Here is a 20610-nt window from a genome sequence, read left to right as displayed (position 1 = left end):
TGCTTCAGCTGCTGCCGGATAGCCGTTTACGGTGCCCCGTGTGGTCCGCTGACGATCACTCACCTGTCCTCGGGGCTCCGGCGCGTCCTCTTCGGGATCCCCTGCATCGACGGCGCTCTCCATCGTCGTCATCACGTCGCTGCGCACGCCGTCCCGTCATCCAATAGGAGCGGCGTGCGTAGCGACGTGATGGCGGCAACGGAGCGCGCAGATGCCGGGGAAGCAGAGGCCTTGCCGGAGCGTCGGGGACACCTTGAGGATGCGGCGACAGTGATGGACGGTGACAGCGGTGACGAGCGGTGATGGTCCGGAGCGGCGGGGACAGGTGAGTACAACTTCCTCTAACAGTGGTCTTCAACCTGCGGACCTCCAGATGTTGCAAAACTACAACACCCAGCATGCCCGGACAGCCGTTGGCTGTCCGGGCATGCTGGGTGTTGTAGTTTTGCAACATCTGGAGGTCCGCAGGTTGTAGACCACTGTCCTATACTTTACATTGCACGGATCCCTCAACATGCGATGGTTTCAACAAACGATGGTCCGTTTGGAACGGATTACCATCGTATGTTGAGGGACCACTGTATATATATATATATATATATATATATATATATATATATATGTATAAAATCATGACTGTATTCTTTTATATGGCATAAAGATGGGAACCATCCTCCTGGGACAACCATTATTTGTATGTTCAGTGGATACTGAGCTGAACAATAGGTTGTCTGAATCTACAAATACCAGAATTGAAATACAGATTAAAGGGGTATTCCATGGAAAAACTTTTTTTTATATATCAACTGGCTCCAGAAAGTTAAACAGATTTGTAAATTACTTCTATTAAAAAATCTTAATCCTTTCAATAATTAAAAGGATTAAGTTGAGTTGTTGTTTTCTGTCTGGCAACAGTGTGCAGTTCCCGAGACAAGCAGAGATGTCAGCAGAGAGCAGAGTAGAAGAGGTTTGCTATGGGGATTTGCATCTAAACTGGGAGGTTCCCGAGACACGTGTCATCAGAGAGCACTTAGACAGAAAAAAAACAGCTCAATTTCAGCAGCTCATAAGTACTGAAAGGATTAAGATTTTTTAATAGAAGTAATTTACAAATCTGTTTAACTTTCTGGAGCCAGTTGATATATATATAAAAAAAGTGTTTTCCTGGATAACCCCTTTAAGCAGTCAGGCTGCTTGCTGATGATTCCACTTTACAATTTTTATTGTACACAGTATATAGTAAAAACAAGTGAAAGCAGTAATAAAGAAAAATTACAAGGAGACTACATTTCATATTCGTTGTTTATAAGAACAATGTAAGAAAACCCCAAACTATACCTATAACTACCCCCTTCTCATGTATGCCTCTGCACACAATTTTTAGCACTCGTGCTCGGGTTCTCTCTGTATTTTGTTGGCATAATGTCATGTAAACATTTAGATTGGTCGGGGTGTTAGTGTTGAGACCCCCATCATATAGGAGAACAAAAGGTGCAGATGTAAATTCATATACATGCTTCCCACCTATAAATGACATTGTAAGCAGGGCCAACTCCAGGTGTATGTGGCCATTGGGCGAAAGAATCATAAATGGGCCCCCAGTGTAACCTACCTTTAGCTTGTCATGTACAGAGATTGTTTATTCATGTTGTCATAGGCTCTCCAAGCCTCGTGGGCCAAAACATCTGCTATTCTACTGGACCTGGAGTGTCCATACATTACATGGTTAGCCATTTGTGTTACGTTATACGCCGGCCGTGAGCGCGTGGTCCCGTTACCTGCTACTGCCGGCGGGGCTGGGACTCGCATTGCGTGACGTGTCCGCATGCGAGCCCCAGTCCGTCACTCACCTGGTGCTTCTCCTGCCCCCCGCCTCTCTGCTCCGGGGCGCGTGCCCTGTCCCCTAGGGTGCGCATGCGCCAGAGCTATAAGATTTAAAGGGCCAGTGCACTCATTAGTGTAATTCACCTGTGGCTTATTGATAAATTCCTCGACCCTACTCACTTCCCTGCCGGATCTTTGTTACCTTGAGCCTGAGAGAAAGCATAGCTGTTATTGCCTTGCCGTGTATCTTACCCTTACTCTGTGACCTTCTCCTTTGCCGTCTGCCTACTGACCTATTGCTACATACCTGACAACGCTTCTGTGCCGCCTGCCCTGACCTTCTGCTATCCTGACTACGAGCTGCCTTATCCCTTCTGTGCCCCCTTTGTGGTCGAGCCGTGCCAGGGGTAGCGACCTGGGTGCCGCCTGCCCGGGAAGTCCATCCCGCTTTGCGGCGGGCTCTGGTGAAAACCAGTGGCATCTTAGACTCCACTCCCTGGTACGGTCCGAGTCATCTGCCACACAGGTCCAGCAAATCCACATCCACCAGTGTTCCTATCTTCAGAAATGTGAGTGTTACAATTTGTTTATATTGCTTGACATAGATTAAATCTGTAGTGAGTAATCTTCTATAAAGGGCTTGTCTTTGTTAGACAATTGCTTTAAGAAGCAACATAAGGCATGACTATAAAAATAACATATGAAGGGGAAGAGTAAAGAAATAACAGGGGGCATATTTAAAAGCGCAACTCCGGACCAGCGGCAGGGTATGTGTTTAAATCCCTGATAACTTTGTGACTTGAGACTAAAGAGATCGGGCAAATACGTATCCTGATCACTTTAGTCTTGGGCTACAAAGTTGCTGGGAGACATGGAATTCTGCCAGCGGACCAACATCGGAGTTGCGCTTTAAATGCCTGAATCCATGTCTGGTGACCGGGTGACCAAAGACACGTGCCCATAGGTTCCAAAATGTCCGACAATGGTAGAAAATTCTTCTATTCAATTACAGTACAAAGAGCAGGTCTGGATACAAATTGTGCAGAATATTGAGACAGATTTGCCTTTTCTATTGGATGTATATACAGTGATCCCTCAACCTACAATGGCCTCAACATACAATAGTTTCAACATCCAATGGTCTTTTCTGGACCATTGTAACTTATAACCAGACTCAACATACAATGCTACAGACAGTCCAGATCTGTGAAATGTGTCAATGGCCGGAAGATCGGACCAATCAGAATGGACATATCACTGGTAAAACACCTGTATTACTGAAGTGTATGCACTGACTGGTGTCTGGTAGCGCCCCCTACAGTACAGAGAGGTATTACATGTTCTGTACTATTTACCTGTGCCAGGGTTACCTGCTCATTTTGGACACCAGGTGAGGGCGGCTCCATGTTACTTTTTTTTAGGACATTGCATGTACTGTACAGGACCCTGAAGAAGCTCCTGTCCTCTACATAGACCGTGATTACCGCTCCCAGCAGATCTTTATTACTTTTATATGTAAGGATTTGCTTTATCTGTATTAGTTATCTACTTACTTTTCTTTAATCCTCACTTTTTCCTATTTGTGGATGACATTTTGGTGGCTTCAGAACCAATTACCAGGTTTCCACAGAGTTATGGTCTCAGCATACAATGGTTTCAACATACAATGGTCGTCCTGGAACCGATTAATATTGTAACTTGAGGGACCACTGTACATTGTAGCCAAACCTTCCCCTTGTTGCCAGGGATAATATCATTGTTAGTGCTTATTTCCACTTGAATAAAAGCGAATTGATGTCCTCTAGACTTTGGAACATATCAAGTGGCTGGGAGAGGATTATGAATCTGCTGTGTTGCCGGGATGAAGGCTTTACAGTGTTACATGGCAACAGACTTCGCACACCAATTCCCAGGAAAAAATCTATGAATCCCTGAGAGGTTTGTGAAGAAGCAAGATATGTTTGTGAATATAAAATACCGCTACATCCTCAAATCCCAGTCCCCAAACAAAGCTGCTTCTATTTCAGTGTACAGCTTTTACAAATAATGTTTACAACCCAAATTGCTAAAGGGGTACTCCGCTGCTCAGTGTTTGGAACAAACTTCCGAACGCTGGAGCCGGGAGCTTGTGATGTCATAGCCCCGCCCCTCATGACATCACGTCCCACCCCCTCAATGCATAGACTTGCATTGAGGGGGGCGGGACGTGACGGCATGAGGGGGCTCCCGGCGCCGGCTCCAGCATTCGGAACAGTTTGTTCCAAACGCTGAGCAGCGGAGTACCCCTTTAAAGGGGTATTCCGCCCCTAGACATCTTATCCCCTATCCAAAGGATAGGGGATAAGATGTCAGATCGCTGGGGTCCCCGAGGATCACCACTGCGGCACCGCGCTCTCATTACTGCGCAGAGCGAGATCGCTCTGCACGTAATGACGGGCAATACAGGGGCCGGAGAATCGTTACGTCATGGCTCCGCCCCTCGTGATGTCACGGCCCGCCCCCGTCAATACAAGTCTATGGGAGGGGGCGTGGCGGTCGTCACGCCCCCTGCCATAGACTTGCATTAAGGGGACGGGCCGTAATGTCATGAGGGGCGGAGCCATGACGTTACGCTGCTCCGGCCCCTGTATCGCCCGTCATTACGCACAGAGCGAACTCGCTCTGTGCAGTAATGATAGCGCCTGGCCGCAGCGCGGATGCCAGGGGTCTCCAGCAGCGGGACCGCGGCGATCTGACATCTTATCCCCTATCCTTTGGATAGGGGATAAGATGCCAGGGGCGGAGTACCCCTTTAATGCAACCAAAAGTATGTGAACCCCTGCAATTAGCTTACTTCTGCCACACTATTTGATTAAAAAAAGCACTTGGCACCTTCCATATGTATCTATTTGCTCAGCATCTCATGCCCTACAACATGGCACTGGTAGATCCGACTGTTCAACGTGATAGGATCTCTTTAGTGTAAGGTCACACATGCCTTATTTTGCTGCATATTTGCTGCTGCGTATTTTCCAACTCATTGAAGTCAATAGGTAGCAAAATCAGCTGCGTATTTTGCTACCCATTGACTTCAGTGGGTAGAAAATATGTGGCAGCAAATATGCAGCAAAATACGGCACATGGGTCCCTACCCTTAAAATGTATTCTTTCAATATATTTGGTTGAGTTAGTTATTATTATTAGTGTGATGTTTATATTGCTAAGTGCATTAGGCAGTCTGATTGTTGACCATCCTATGATTATTCTATCAGCTGGGTGAATCCTTTTTGCCTCTTAGGCTAGGTTCAGACTACGGAATCTCTGGGCAGAAAATTTCCGCCCGGAGATTCCGAGTGCGGCCACTGCAGTCTCCAACAGACTGCAATGTGTTCCGCGCGGATTTCCACCTGAAGAAAGAGCAACCCCATTCTTCAGGCGGAAATTTCCAAGCGGATTTTCCATTCACAAATTCCGCTTCACAAATTCCGGAGTGTGAATTTGGGAACGGAAACCCATTTACTGCACTATACATTTTAGCAAGCAGAATTTCCGCCTGCAATTCCTCATGGAAATTCCGTAGTCTGAATCTAGCCTTAGGGTGCATTCACATGGCCGTCTGTCCCCGTTTTGTTATCCCCGTTTCGGTTCCGTTCTTGCAGGCTGTAAACTGATTAAAAACTGTTTAAAAAAAAAAAAACATTCATGTCAATGGGATTTTTTTACATTCCGTTTACATCCGTTTGTACCCGTCCGCACTCATTTTCGTTTTTTTTTTTTGACAGCAGAAAAAACGGCACATGCAGTATTTTTTCTTCCGTCAAAAAAACTGAAGAAAAAACGGATACAGTAAATTTAACATTGAAGTCTATGGAAAACGGATGAGCCTTTAATGTCATCCATTTGCATCCGTTTTTTCAATCCCTTTTTTGATCCGTTTTTACTTCTGAGCACGCTCAGAACAAAAAAAAAATTTTGGGGGATAATTAACTGAATAATATCGGATCGAAACATAGCATCCGTTTGCATCCGTTATTGTCCGTTTTTTTTTAAAGTCTGTTTTTATTTTTGATGGGAGAAGAACGAGATGGGTCTAGACGGCCGTGTGAACGCAGCCTAACAATAATGGATTGGTCATTGAAACATTCAGCTATTTTACACTAGATGTCACCTCCTCCCTGCCTTGTGATGGACTCATTTATTTTGGAAATTTCTACTCTTTCCCACTCTTTTTCCTTACTAAGTGTCCGTCAGACCACACAGAAACTACTGTTTTCTTATGAAGTTAATATAATCATTTAGAGATAAATTCTGGTGGAATAACTATTAAAAAAGAGTCTGTGCATCATTGTACAGGGTGGAAAAATAGCAATCAAATCAAGCAAATGGCCTGGAGCCTTCTCCACTTTGGGGGCCTAGTAGACTCAGGTCTGATACTATAATGGGCCCTATAGATCCACCAGAAGACCATCCCATTTGGGGCTATTTCTTATAGGATGTGCACTTGTTCAGTATAGATAGATGGTAAGCCTTCAGAATTTCCTTAGTATAATATATTAGCAACACCTAATACCTAGATGACTCAAGAGTTAAAGGGGTTATCCAGGAATTTTTTTTTTTGATATATCAACTGGCTCCAGAAAGTTAAACAGATTTGTAAATTACTTCTATTAAAGCAATCTTAATCCTTTCAGTACTTCTGAGCTTCTGAAGTTAAGGTTGTTCTTTTCTGTCTAAGTGCTCTCTGATGACACCTGTCTCGGGAACCGCCCAGTTTAGAAGAGGTTTGCTACGGGGATTTGCTTCTAAACTGGGCGGTTCCCGAGTGTCATCAGAGAGAACTTAGACAGAAAAGAACAACCTTAACTGCAGAAGCTCATAAGTACTGAAAGGATTAAGATTTTTTAATAGAAGTCATTTACAAATCTGTTTACCTTTCTGGAGCCAGTTGAGAGATATATATATATATATATATATATATATATATATATATATATATATATATATATATGTAGAATCAAGTAGAAGCGGCACACCAGTTTACCCGTGAAAGCGTGGGTTTATTCACACATCTGTGCAGAAAAGCTACGTTTCGGCTCGACAATAGAGCCTTTCTCAAGCATATCAAACATTATACAAGCATGTGTATATATAGGCCCTCCAATTAGATACACAAATGAGGGGGGTGTGCCCAAACCAAAATCAAAACAAACTAGAAAAGTACTCCAATAGACCATCATCGGTCTCATATACATGTGTTATAAATACAGCGGTATACAGTCATATATAGTGCTTACATATTGTTCATATAATACAGTGGTTCAATAGTGTACCGTGCATATAAATATTAATAAATTCATCTGAGGTCCGGTTCAAGAGGCGGCGTTCACCTGTTGACAGCAGCATAGATGTCCAATCAGGGTCAACTTCCGTTGAGAACAGTGTGTTTGTACACAAAGTCAGTGCGCAGGTGCCGTTTCGTTACTTCCGGTCGTCGCCGGAAGTCGTCACCAGTTGCCGGGTAAGATGTCCAAATCTCCACAGTGCATGTGTCAGTATTCTGTGCGCACGCGCACATCAACAATTATAGTACGGGCGCCATGTTGAGTATTGGCAAGTTTTAAGGGCAAGGTAAAGTACTGAAGATGACCATACTAACCTATAAATAAGGGCAAGAACCATTTTAAATAATTGTGTCATATATTCAGCTCATAAGGTATAACACCCTACATTGTATATGGTTTGCGGCCATGGCTCATTTTGAAGGGGTCTGTCCTATGGACAGAAACCAGTGGTGTCGGCAGCCTATTCTGACCGATTACATATCAGGTCCAAAGCCTGTTCTCAAGGAACTATCTTTGTGTTCTGGTCCCACAACTAGGACTCCTTCACTGTATGGTTCCATATATACTTCGGCAGAGCTGCTCACTGGGATATGCATAACCCCCATAATGCGCTCCCTAATACAATGCAATAAAATAAATATCTCAAGCCCTTTTTCTAAACTAGGTCATCCCCAATACTATGTCCAAGATCCCATAAAGCTGCAATCACACAATGATGTGGGATGTTTGACATCCTAAATTACCCTATATATTTCAGCAGAATCCTTGTGATGGTCACAGGTGTAACGCCAGCTCATCTCCGGACCCAGATGGTGAGTATCTAGAAACATAGAGAGGCATAGTGTAAGTGACAAATATAAAGAAATCGTAAAAAAAGTTACAGCACCATTACTACGGAGTAGCTAACAGAACCTATAAAAATAGGGGAACATCGCTGGCTCTGCAATTTCAAAGTTCCTAAAGAATCACGGAGACGTAGAAATTCCTAATTAAAGGCACGAACAGGAAAATCTATATTGAGGCCGTTTGGATGTAGTGAATTTAATTTGTCAATCCACATCACCTCTTTTTGCTTAAGAATTCTCTGTCTATTCCCTCCTCTTTTAGGCATGGGGACATGTTCAATAATAGTGAATCTAAGTTGATTCACATTGTGACCAACGTCTAGGAAGTGTCTTGGGATGGGTAATTCCGTTTTTTTAGTCCTGATGGAAGATTTGTGATTGTTGAGTCTAGTTTTGCACGAATTGCTGGTTTCCCCTACATAGATTAAATTGCAAGGGCAAATGATCACATAAATCACATAATCTGTCTTACATGTAACATGATGCCTAATGTTGTATTTATGTTTAGTTTGAGGATGGGTGAAACAATCACCCTTGATCATCAGACTACAGTTTTCACAACTGAGACAGGGATAACATCCAGGTCTCAGTTGTGTGGCCAAATCCTGTTTGACTGGAAAGATATCTGATTTCACAACCTTGTCTCTCAAACTGACTGATCGTCTATATGAGAGCAAAGGAGGAGTCTGAAGTTCTGGTACATTTGTGTACGAGTGTGATATCACTGACCAATGTTTATGGATAATCTGTGCCACCTCTTTGCTATATCCATTATAGGTGGAGATGAAGGGTATCCTATTTTGGTGTTTAATCCTGGGTGTTGTCTGTAGTAGTGTGGACCTATTTAATCCTCTAGCTTTCTCTTGTTGTTCCCTAATAAGTTTTTTAGGGTACCCTCTAGACATGAACTTATCTTCCATGTCACCTAATCTTTGTTCAAGCTGTGTTGGGTCATCCACTATTCTTTTGACTCTTAAAAACTGACTGTATGGCAAGGAGCGGACCATCCTTTTCGGATGTAGGCTACTATAATGTAGTAAGTTGTTTCTGTCCGTATCCTTCACATACAAGTCAGTTTTGAGTCTCCTTCCTGCTATGTAAACCCAGGTATCTAAGAACTGTATGCCTACCTTGGAATACACCATAGTAAATTTGATGTCCTGATCAATACAGTTAAGGAAATTGAAAAACTCACCCAACTGTGTTTCATTGCCACTCCAAATGGCAAAGATGTCATCTATGTATCTTCATTTTGGGACTCGTGGAAATCATTTTGACTTGTAATTACTTCTTATGTGACGACCGGTTCTATATCCAATTAAAAGGGACGGCCATGGGGTCTAACATGGCCCCCACCTATGCCAACATGGTTATGGCAGAGTTGGAGGAGATGTCGGTCTATGTATCCCACCACTTCAGCCTTGTGCTGAAGTGGTGGAGATACATAGATGACATCTTTGCCATTTGGAGTGGCAATGAAACACAGTTGGGTGAGTTTTTCAATTTCCTTAACTGTATTGATCAGGACATCAAATTTACTATGGTGTATTCCAAGGTAGGCATACAGTTCTTAGATACCTGGGTTTACATAGCAGGAAGGAGACTCAAAACTGACTTGTATGTGAAGGATACGGACAGAAACAACTTACTACATTATAGTAGCCTACATCCGAAAAGGATGGTCCGCTCCTTGCCATACAGTCAGTTTTTAAGAGTCAAAAGAATAGTGGATGACCCAACACAGCTTGAACAAAGATTAGGTGACATGGAAGATAAGTTCATGTCTAGAGGGTACCCTAAAAAACTTATTAGGGAACAACAAGAGAAAGCTAGAGGATTAAATAGGTCCACACTACTACAGACAACACCCAGGATTAAACACCAAAATAGGATACCCTTCATCTCCACCTATAATGGATATAGCAAAGAGGTGGCACAGATTATCCATAAACATTGGTCAGTGATATCACACTCGTACACAAATGTACCAGAACTTCAGACTCCTCCTTTGCTCTCATATAGACGATCAGTCAGTTTGAGAGACAAGGTTGTGAAATCAGATATCTTTCCAGTCAAACAGGATTTGGCCACACAACTGAGACCTGGATGTTATCCCTGTCTCAGTTGTGAAAACTGTAGTCTGATGATCAAGGGTGATTGTTTCACCCATCCTCAAACTAAACATAAATACAACATTAGGCATCATGTTACATGTAAGACAGATTATGTGATTTATGTGATCATTTGCCCTTGCAATTTAATCTATGTAGGGGAAACCAGCAATTCGTGCAAAACTAGACTCAACAATCACAAATCTTCCATCAGGACTAAAAAAACGGAATTACCCATCCCAAGACACTTCCTAGACGTTGGTCACAATGTGAATCAACTTAGATTCACTATTATTGAACATGTCCCCATGCCTAAAAGAGACAGAGAATTCTTAAGCAAAAAGAGGTGATGTGGATTGACAAATTAAATTCACTACATCCAAACGGCCTCAATATAGATTTTCCTGTTCGTGCCTTTAATTAGGAATTTCTACGTCTCCGTGATTCTTTAGGAACTTTGAAATTGCAGAGCCAGCGATGTTCCCCTATTTTTATAGGTTCTGTTAGCTACTCCGTAGTAATGGTGCTGTAACTTTTTTTACGATTTCTTTATATTTGTCACTTACACTATGCCTCTCTATGTTTCTAGATACTCACCATCTGGGTCCGGAGATGAGCTGGCGTTACACCTGTGACCATCACAAGGATTCTGCTGAAATATATAGGGTAATTTAGGATGTCAAACATCCCACATCATTGTGTGATTGCAGCTTTATGGGATCTTGGACATAGTATTGGGGATGACCTAGTTTAGAAAAAGGGCTTGAGATATTTATTTTATTGCATTGTATTAGGGAGCGCATTATGGGGGTTATGCATATCCCAGTGAGCAGCTCTGCCGAAGTATATATGGAACCATACAGTGAAGGAGTCCTAGTTGTGGGACCAGAACACAAAGATAGTTCCTTGAGAACAGGCTTTGGACCTGATATGTAATCGGTCAGAATAGGCTGCCGACACCACTGGTTTCTGTCCATAGGACAGACCCCTTCAAAATGAGCCATGGCCGCAAACCATATACAATGTAGGGTGTTATACCTTATGAGCTGAATATATGACACAATTATTTAAAATGGTTCTTGCCCTTATTTATAGGTTAGTATGGTCATCTTCAGTACTTTACCTTGCCCTTAAAACTTGCCAATACTCAACATGGCGCCCGTACTATAATTGTTGATGTGCGCGTGCGCACAGAATACTGACACATGCACTGTGGAGATTTGGACATCTTACCCGGCAACTGGTGACGACTTCCGGCGACGACCGGAAGTAACGAAACGGCACCTGCGCACTGACTTTGTGTACAAACACACTGTTCTCAACGGAAGTTGACCCTGATTGGACATCTATGCTGCTGTCAACAGGTGAACGCCGCCTCTTGAACCGGACCTCAGATGAATTTATTAATATTTATATGCACGGTACACTATTGAACCACTGTATTATATGAACAATATGTAAGCACTATATATGACTGTATACCGCTGTATTTATAACACATGTATATGAGACCGATGATGGTCTATTGGAGTACTTTTCTAGTTTGTTTTGATTTTGGTTTGGGCACACCCCCCTCATTTGTGTATCTAATTGGAGGGCCTATATATACACATGCTTGTATAATGTTTGATATGCTTGAGAAAGGCTCTATTGTCGAGCCGAAACGTAGCTTTTCTGCACAGATGTGTGAATAAACCCACGCTTTCACGGGTAAACTGGTGTGCCGCTTCTACTTGATTCTACATATCACTTGGGAATTGGTCGGTTCCTGAAGCTTGGCACCCGGGCGGATCTGGAATCCTGGTGCACGGTGCTCCCCTTGACCCATTATTTCTATATATATATATATATATAAGTTTTTTCCTGTAATACCCCTTTAAGCCAAGACAAGGAGACTCCAGCTCGATTACAGATCCAATAGCCGTCTTTATTCGCATAGAGCTACACGAATCACAGGTACAAGGCAGGATGTGACGCGTCACATCCTGCCTTGTACCTGTGATTCGTGTAGCTCTATGCGAATAAAGATGGCTATTGGATCTGTAATCGAGCTGGAGTCTCCTTGTTTTAGCTATTTTAAAAGGTACAGTCTGCACCCTCTCCGTGCTCGGAATCGTTGGCTTTGGGGGTGAGCTGATTCTTTCTTCTTTTGCTATAATGTTATTTTATTTGTCCAGATTTCTTACGGGTATCAGAGCTTTTTTTCTCTAAACCCTCTGCATCCATTCACACAGCAATTCAGTCGAAAATTCTCCATAGAGGAAGCTCACTACAAAGATATTTATGTAGCATCCATTGAAGTCGACAATAATCCAGTATGCAGTGAGTTCACCCTAGTGGTGACAGAATAGGGTCTCCTAAACGGCAAGGAGGGTCTGCGTGTTTTAGGACCACCCCACCTTTAAACATTCTTATGCAATCCAACTTTATTTAGATTAAAATCATACAATCCAATATAGACTTAGAGTAGCCTAAAGCTGCAGTAACCAACATTGATGACAGATGCATTGCAGTGCCTATAAATGTAGCAATGGCGGCATCCACATTCAATCACAACCTGCAGCAAGGCCGTAAGGAATATTTGCATTTGCAGCCATTTTCTCCAATTTTCTATGATCGCTGTATTTTATATTCACATGAACTATTAGTCAGGTGCCTCAGGTTAATTTTGTAATGGAATCCAGATTGTCACCGAAACCACAGATTCGGTATACAGGATCTTAATACACAAATGGAGCAAAATGAATAAGAGAACTTTATACGACCGATTGATAATGATGCACATTGGACATTGAGTTGACCGGCCTTTGACCAGAGTTGGGGCCCCTCTGCAGCCCCCTGATTTACTACAAGGCTGATGTCTCTGAGGACTTTGCTGAACTGCCACCTTGCCTGATAACTTGTACAGAAGAGTAGAAGTTGTCAGATAATGAGCCCTTTTCAAGATAGAACTAGAGGTTAATGTCTAGATGATTTACTAGCTAAGACAAAGCTTAAGTCTTAGAAATTGTGGCCTCAATGGGGTTTATTTACTAATGTGAATAAATATCACAAACATTCCCGTAATACCATAGAGATCCCACGCAAGTAAGCACTTGAATCCAGAAGAACAAAAACCGCGAATACAGATCAATTACTTTATTAAAGTATAATCAGTTAACAACTACAACAGTGAAGGCCAAAGGGCCTATGCAACAACATATACATCCAATGACACAGAATTAAAACTGGACGCACAAAGATAAGAGACTGCACAAAAAGGGCACTACCTCAAAGAAGAAACCCCCAAAAAATAGGGAACAAATGACCGGTATAGGGATCACTCAAATGAGTTAAAGCCAACCATAGATAAGGCATGAATTAAGCATGTTCATATTACCTAGTGGTATGAAAGTGCAAATGAGGATTGCCACTGCCCAACGATTGCCACCAGTAGGCTTCTTCACGCCCCAGAAGAAGCCTACTGGTGGCGAAACGTTGGGCAGTGACAATCCTCATTTGCACTTTCATACCACTAGGTAATATGAACATGCTTAATTCATGCCTTATCTATGGTTGGCTTTAACTCATTTGAGTGATCCCTATACCGGTCATTTGTTCCCTATTTTTTTGGGTTCCTTCTTTGAGGTAGTGCCCTTTTTGTGCAGTCTCTTATCTTTGTGCGTCCAGTTTTAATTCTGTGTCATTGGATGTATATGTTGTTGCATAGGCCCTTTGGCCTTCACTGTTGTAGTTTTTAACTGATTATACCTTAATAAAGTAATTGATCATTTACTAATGTGATCCTGACTCTTTTTTGTTGGGTTTTGCGGCCAAATTGTGTCGCACGTCCCTTGCGACACAATTTGCGAGCAAAAAAACCCAGAACCCTCCATTTTACAAGAAAAACCCGAAAAGGGGTCGTGGCCATGGGATAAAGTGGGCGTGGTCCCGACAAAAGGGGCATGGCCCCGACAGTTTTGAAAAATCCCAACATATTTACTAAGGTTTCCACAGAAAATGTGGTGGATTTGAGCTGAGGAAAACCCGACAGATCAGAACAGTTGTAAAAAAAAAAGCAAAACGTAGGGAAAAGTGCAAAATGTAGGGAAACCTTAGTAAATACCTTGGGAAAATACCTGTCGGAAATCAAAACCCACAAAGAAACTTACACTCTACTCTTAGTAGATAAACCCCAATGTGCGCAAAGTTTTAGAGGCAAAGAGAGTCTTAACACTGAGAAAAAGTGGAATTAATAATTTTGCCTAGAGTTACACTAGAAAAAGTATTGCCATATCCAGACACAAAAACAGCCCAGTAAGTAGGTCAATACATAATTGATGTATCCTGTAAACAGTACAGCTGGTATCAGTATGTCTTCATGCAGGAGCTGTACACTAAAGGCTATGGAGACGTTTCAATGCTTTTTTCTTATTCTTGCTTTTTACTTACGGTACAAAAACATTTTCTCCATAGGTCTTTATTAAAAACATATCGTAGTTTTTCTTTCTACAGCCTCCTGCCATATCGCGTTCTCTGTCAGGTTGCTTCTCAGGGACTCAATTTCTTTATCAGTCTTCTAAACTCCCTTTTTCATAAACTTCTTTTCTAAGCTGATTTATGACCAGATCAATGATCAAGTGTCATGTGGTCATGAATCAGCTTTAAAATGCCTTCAAGAGAGAAGGAAAGTCTGATAACAAATCCATCAGAGAATAGCTTCTCTGACGCACTATGCTTAGAATGGGACAACAGCAGGGGGCTGTAGTAGCAGAAGAGAGCACAATTTTTAGTAAAAACCTATAAAGAAATTTTTTTTTATTTTTTTACCATAATAAGTATAAAGCAAGAATAAAAAAAATAAAAAAATGATTTCAAAGGTGTTCCATGAATGGGAGTGAATCTAATCCTGTGAGATCAGGACAGCCTTACCTAAAGATAAGGAAGGCTTTATGACCTCACAGGATGGGATACAACTAGAGATGAGTGAATTTACAGTAAATTCGATTCGCCACCAACTTCTCGGCTCGGCAGTTGTTGACTTTTCCTGCGTAAATTAGTTCAGCTTTCCGGTGCTCCGGTGGGCTGGAAAAGGTGGATACATTCCTAGGAAAGAGTCTCCTAGGACTGTATCCACCTTTTCCAGCCCACCGGAGCACCGGAAAGCTGAACTAATTTATGCAGGAAAAGTCATCAACTGCCGAGCCGAGAAGTTCGTGATGAATCGAATTTACTGTAAGTTCGCTCATCTCTAGATACAACCCTTTCCTAGGCTCTAGATATAATACTCCTGCATAGAGCTGTAGATAGTGTTTTCCAACATAAACAATATATAAATCCATAGGTACAGTATATGATGACATGCATTTTTCCCCTTGTTTTCATATACAGATTGAGTTTTCTGAGGCAATGCTGCAGTTTTCTTTATATAACCAGGTCAGGAATGACGCTTTAACCAACACATGCTAAAAAAAAAAAACCTTCACCCCCTGGTAATTCCAGAGATAACAAATAGGAGACCCCCTTTAAATGTTCAGATAATATAGGCAGCATCACCTTGGGCATTGGTTTTCATGAATGTCTTAATGACATGGAGGTGACATAGATATTACAGCAATAATTCCTCAGACAAAGCCATGCAAGAAAAAAACACATTAGGGTTGGATTACTGCTGAAATATTTATTAACATTATTACTGTAATGGGTATATTTGATCTATTAAGCAACTAACAAACATCAATTTGTGATTTTAAGACTATAAACCCTCTGAATGTTTTTTGAGGGTTGTAATGTTGCACAGCCCAGATAATTTTAATATATATATATATATATATATATATATATATATATATACACACACACACACACACACACACACACACACACACACACACACACACCGTATATACTCGAGTATAAGCCGAGTTTTTTAGCACGATTTTTTGTGCTGAAAACGCCCCCCTCGGCTTATACTCGAGTGAACTCTCCACCTGTCAATCCCAGTGGTCTTCAACCTGCGGACCTCCAGATGTTGCAAAACTACAACTCCCAGCATGCCCGGACAGCCATCGGCTGTCCGGGCATGCTGGGAGTTGTAGTTTTGCAACATCTGGAGGTCTGCAGGTTTAAGACCACTGATGAAGGGATTGACAGGCAGTGATGATGTAGGGGGAGGGGATGATGACGGGGGTCTGGATGATGACATGGGGGGGGGATGATGTATTTCCCACCCTAGGCTTATAGTCGAGTCAATACATTTTCCTGTTTTTTTGGGGTGAAATTTGGGGCCTCGGCTTATATTCGGGTCGGCTTATACTCGAGTATATACGGTACATTGTTGCTCGTAATACCTATACCTCCGATAGTGTTAAAAGGGAACTCCGGTGGAAACAAGTAGAAAACAAATGTTTTTAAATCCACTGGTGCCTGAAAGTTAAACAGATTTGTAAATTACTTCTATTAAAAAAACTTAATCCTTCCAGTACTTATTAGCTGCTGTATAAAACAAAGAAATTTGCACATTTATTTTCTGTCTGACAACAGTGCTCTCTTGCTGACACCCCTGTCCGTGTCAGGAACTGTCCAGATTAGAATCATATCCCCATAGAAAACCTATCCTGCTCTGGACAGTTCCTGACATGGACAGAGGTGTCAGCAGAGAGCACTGTGGTCAGACAGAAAAGAACTTCACACATTTCTCTGTAGTATACAGCAGCTGATAAGTACTAGAAGGGTTAAGATTTTTAAATAGAAGTGATTTACAAATCTTTTTAACCTACTTGCATCAGTTGATTTTAAACATTTTTTTTAACCGGATTTCCCCTTTAAGGTAGCCATGCACTCAACTGTTTGTCCAAAGGCTTGTACGATCATAGCTATTCCTCCGGTCAACCCACTCCATGCTTGGTTTGGCCAAGGGTACATATCTTCTCAATGGGGAGAGGGGGGGGGGGGGGGGTAAGATGCTGCCAGGCACTAATAGCAACACTAATATCTTTCTTGAGAACAAAAGGATTGGGTGTTATGAATTTCAGTCGGCATACTCCCATATACATAAGACAACCAAAATCAGAGCATTCAGACAATTTTTCTCAAATTAAATTAATCTATGCCAGATTATTTTTGTAATTTTTATTGTCTGCAGGACTTTTATATCTTTTCAGATGTTTCTTTGTAGTGCTGTGTGTGTGTGTGTGTTTTTGGGGGGGGGGGGGGTTTGTCTTCTTTTTGGGTGGTTGCATATTCCTCTATAATAAAAAAAAAATCAACACATATATATGAACCGTTAAAGGCTACAAAAAGGTTGATAAAATTAAAGAAAACGGCAATCCTGGAAACCCTAAAGTCACATAAGTCATCTCATCTCCCCGGTCTGTCACTTCCGATAATTAGAAATAGCAGGTGTCATACTCACATTAACCAGCAGTGTTATGGTTAATGGAGTCTTACTGCGCCTTTTTTAAGCTTGTTCTGCTCCTGGTGTCTTCTGGTCTTTTCACAGCAGCAGGTTTCGATGGAGTTTGAGTGACCTTCTGTTCGGTCTCTCCTGTGTCTGAGAACATCAACCAAAGGAAAGAGAGGGAGAGAGGGGTGGAGAGGGTACAGGAGTTGATCTTTATCGCAATTCTAGGTCTTTACAACAAAGACACATACATGAAAATGGATGTAATGAGCTTGGACAAGCTTACAATTGGCACATACTGGTTGATCACAAGATTTCTGGAGGCAAAAGTGTCTCTTCTACTCAGTTTTATACAATATGTAGTAAGCGAAACAAAATCCAGGAACTGTTCATGCAGCCTCTTGACCGCTATGACGTCCTTATTTCTTAGGTGTATAGACAAGGGTTGTCATCAAAAGACAGAACCACCGCTGAACCAAAGTATATATTACTATGTTACTTGGCAGATTATAGAGGCAACAGAGGACAAGAGAAACGTACTTTACAACATATCAATACGAACACTAAACACTTGTTATTGGGACTCCCAAAATCAGTCCTTTTTGCTTGGCTTGAAAGGTTTTCCTACTGGAGTAACCATTACATGATGGTCATTGAAATCCGAGGGTATATTACATGTGGTTTTCAAGAACATGAGCTTCTCAGTCCAATGTTTCCATTCTGGCTGAAAAAGAGTTGCCCCCATCATGAAATGCCACTTTAATTGATATGACATTTTTGAACACTGTGGAAGGGGTTGACCAAAGACAACAAGCTCTTGAAAAACCAACTTTGTCATGCATGTTCCCATGCCTAAATACTAGGGATGTAAGAAAAAATCGATTATCGCGATTTTTTGTTCCGCGATACTGAATCGATTTTAAAATTCTGAGAATCGATTTTTTTTTATAAATTATTATAATTAACATTTACTGTATTTCACTCACTGAGTCACAGTCCTATTTGTCTGTCTTATTTTTTTTATAACACTTAAACTCCTGACCACTAGTTGGCAGTGTACCTGTTATCAGCTCTGTCCCACTCGCAGGCCGCTACCGCGAGACTACAGACTCAGAACAAACAGGAAGGAGAACGTACGCACTCACAGGACAACTCTCGCGGGATCTTGTTCTTTCTCAGCTAGAATAAGTTTTCCGAAGCTTTTAATAGGGAATATCGCGATATATCGTGATATATCGCCAACATGACATTATCGCAATATATTGCGATATATCGAATCGCCACCCTGGTATTGCGATTCGAATCAAATCGCCAAATTATTGGCGATTCACACCCCTACTAAATACTGAGATGAGCCGCCATGTCCTAAGGCTGTGCTGGTCCACATCTATCAATGAATGGGACTACCAACATACGGCTTCACCAGAAACAGAATGCATCCAAACAAGAGTCAATTGAAATAAGTCAAGTATAGAGATAGTAGGAATTAAGTAAAGAAATACCACAGCACTGGAGGTCCACTACATGGTGTCCACTAAAAAAACAAAAAACAAAAAAAACATGTTTTTGATAGTATTGAAGTTAATTCAAATTGCTCTTATCTTGTACGGACTATGTATGGACACGATAGAATGTTTTTATACAAGTTTTCTAATAGAGGAAGAAGTAAAAATTGTCCAATAATACAGCAACAATGTGGAAGTTCCTAATTTGCTGTGAAGCTAAATGTATCGTGGTATAGGATAATTCCTTTAGAGAATACCGTCCCCCACAGAGAGACCACATGACGGCAGATACAATGTGCCATGTGTATGAGGCCTAATTTATGGACTGAGGTACTTATGGAAGTTATAGGTTTAGTGTTTTCACATAAGTTTATTATATATAGTGTAAATGAGTTTCTTTAGCCTCGTGTGACACCCATAGGTTTCTATTCAAGGGCTTTCAGCTAAGATGCAAAACGCAACATAACAATTTAAACTCAGTGGTCTGTCTGGCCATCCATTAAACAAAGGAACGTATCATTAAATGGGCACTGTCATGAACTTTTTTTTTAAATATTTTGTAGTACTTATGTACTACAACATATTTCTAATATTCTTCAATACATTTTTTTTGTGGTCAAAATATTGTATTTTGAAATCCGGCCACTAGGGGTCTCCCTCCTAGTGGCCGGCTGCAGCCTGCTGTGACGTCACAGCTGAATTCGGACCAATCCATGCCGGGCGCACACCCCGGCATATACGCGCGGTAGTGCGCACTGAATCTCAGTGCTGCGCTGCTGCTGCCTCAGGATGCATGTGTCCTGTACTTTGTTGTTTCATCACTACAACTCCCAGAATGCCCTGATGTCACGACAAGCTGGGAGTTGTAGTGGTGAAACAGCTGGAGGTGCACTGTTTAGGAAAACAATCATGGCATGTATAGATAAAATAAGGGTGTATAGATGAGCTAAGGGCAGAAGTCGGCCCCAGCAGGCATCAGTGACATCGCACCTGCTGGGAAGTCTGCCTGGTAAATGAGCTCACTAACAGGTAGCCATTTCTAACATAGTAAAAAAAAAAAAAATAAAGGCAGGGAGGGGGTTAGGGATAGATGGGCAATAGGCAGGGACAGAAATAAAAAGGATGGGGGCAGCTACTCTTTAAGTAGTCCACTTGAACGGGCAAAGCAGGATGTACCTGCAGCCTTATCCATCATATGTAGAATTGCTGTTTTTCTGGTGAGGAACAGATATAAAGTTTTTATGTCACAGATCCGAAATATGGCACCAATAGAATTTTGTATGTCCATGGTGTATCTGCAGGCGCCTCCCATGTTCAGAGAGAGAAGAAAATGAAACTATGAAAGAAAACTATGGACATGTTCAATCACATGACGTATTATGGCGGTATTCTAGAGAGTACAGTGCCACATCAAGCAAAAAATCCTTATGTGCATGACCCCTAAGGTAAAGTATGCATAAGGTGGAAAATGTTATTGTGGATTTCATCGCAAATCCACACCAATTCTGCAATATAATATACAGCACATTTTGCAGTGGATTATGCTGCACATTTACCATATATTTCACTGTATACACCAAATGCATAAAATCTGAAAATGTGGAACTCCCCCGCATGTTCTTT

The 20610-nt window shown here is 41.7% G+C and overlaps 1 protein-coding gene across 3 annotated transcripts in view; it reads right to left on the bottom strand.

Moving 5' to 3' along the window:
* REEP1 (receptor accessory protein 1) overlaps positions 1–20610 on the bottom strand; it is a 107704-nt gene that overhangs the window by 5836 nt on the left and 81258 nt on the right. Inside the window, exon 7 of one of the 3 annotated variants that reach the window (XM_056554341.1) lies at positions 17495–17632. The exons of the other annotated variants lie outside the window; for them this stretch is intronic. Coding sequence (XP_056410316.1) covers positions 17526–17632 — 107 coding nt within the window. The 3' untranslated portion in view covers positions 17495–17525. The remainder of the gene's footprint in view (positions 1–17494; positions 17633–20610) is intronic. 3 annotated transcript variants of the gene reach the window in all.

The sequence above is a fragment of the Hyla sarda genome, chromosome 1 (genome assembly GCF_029499605.1).
Source record: "Hyla sarda isolate aHylSar1 chromosome 1, aHylSar1.hap1, whole genome shotgun sequence".
NCBI classification, from domain to species: domain Eukaryota; kingdom Metazoa; phylum Chordata; class Amphibia; order Anura; family Hylidae; genus Hyla; species Hyla sarda.
This window is presented reverse-complemented; position numbering and strand designations above follow the sequence as displayed.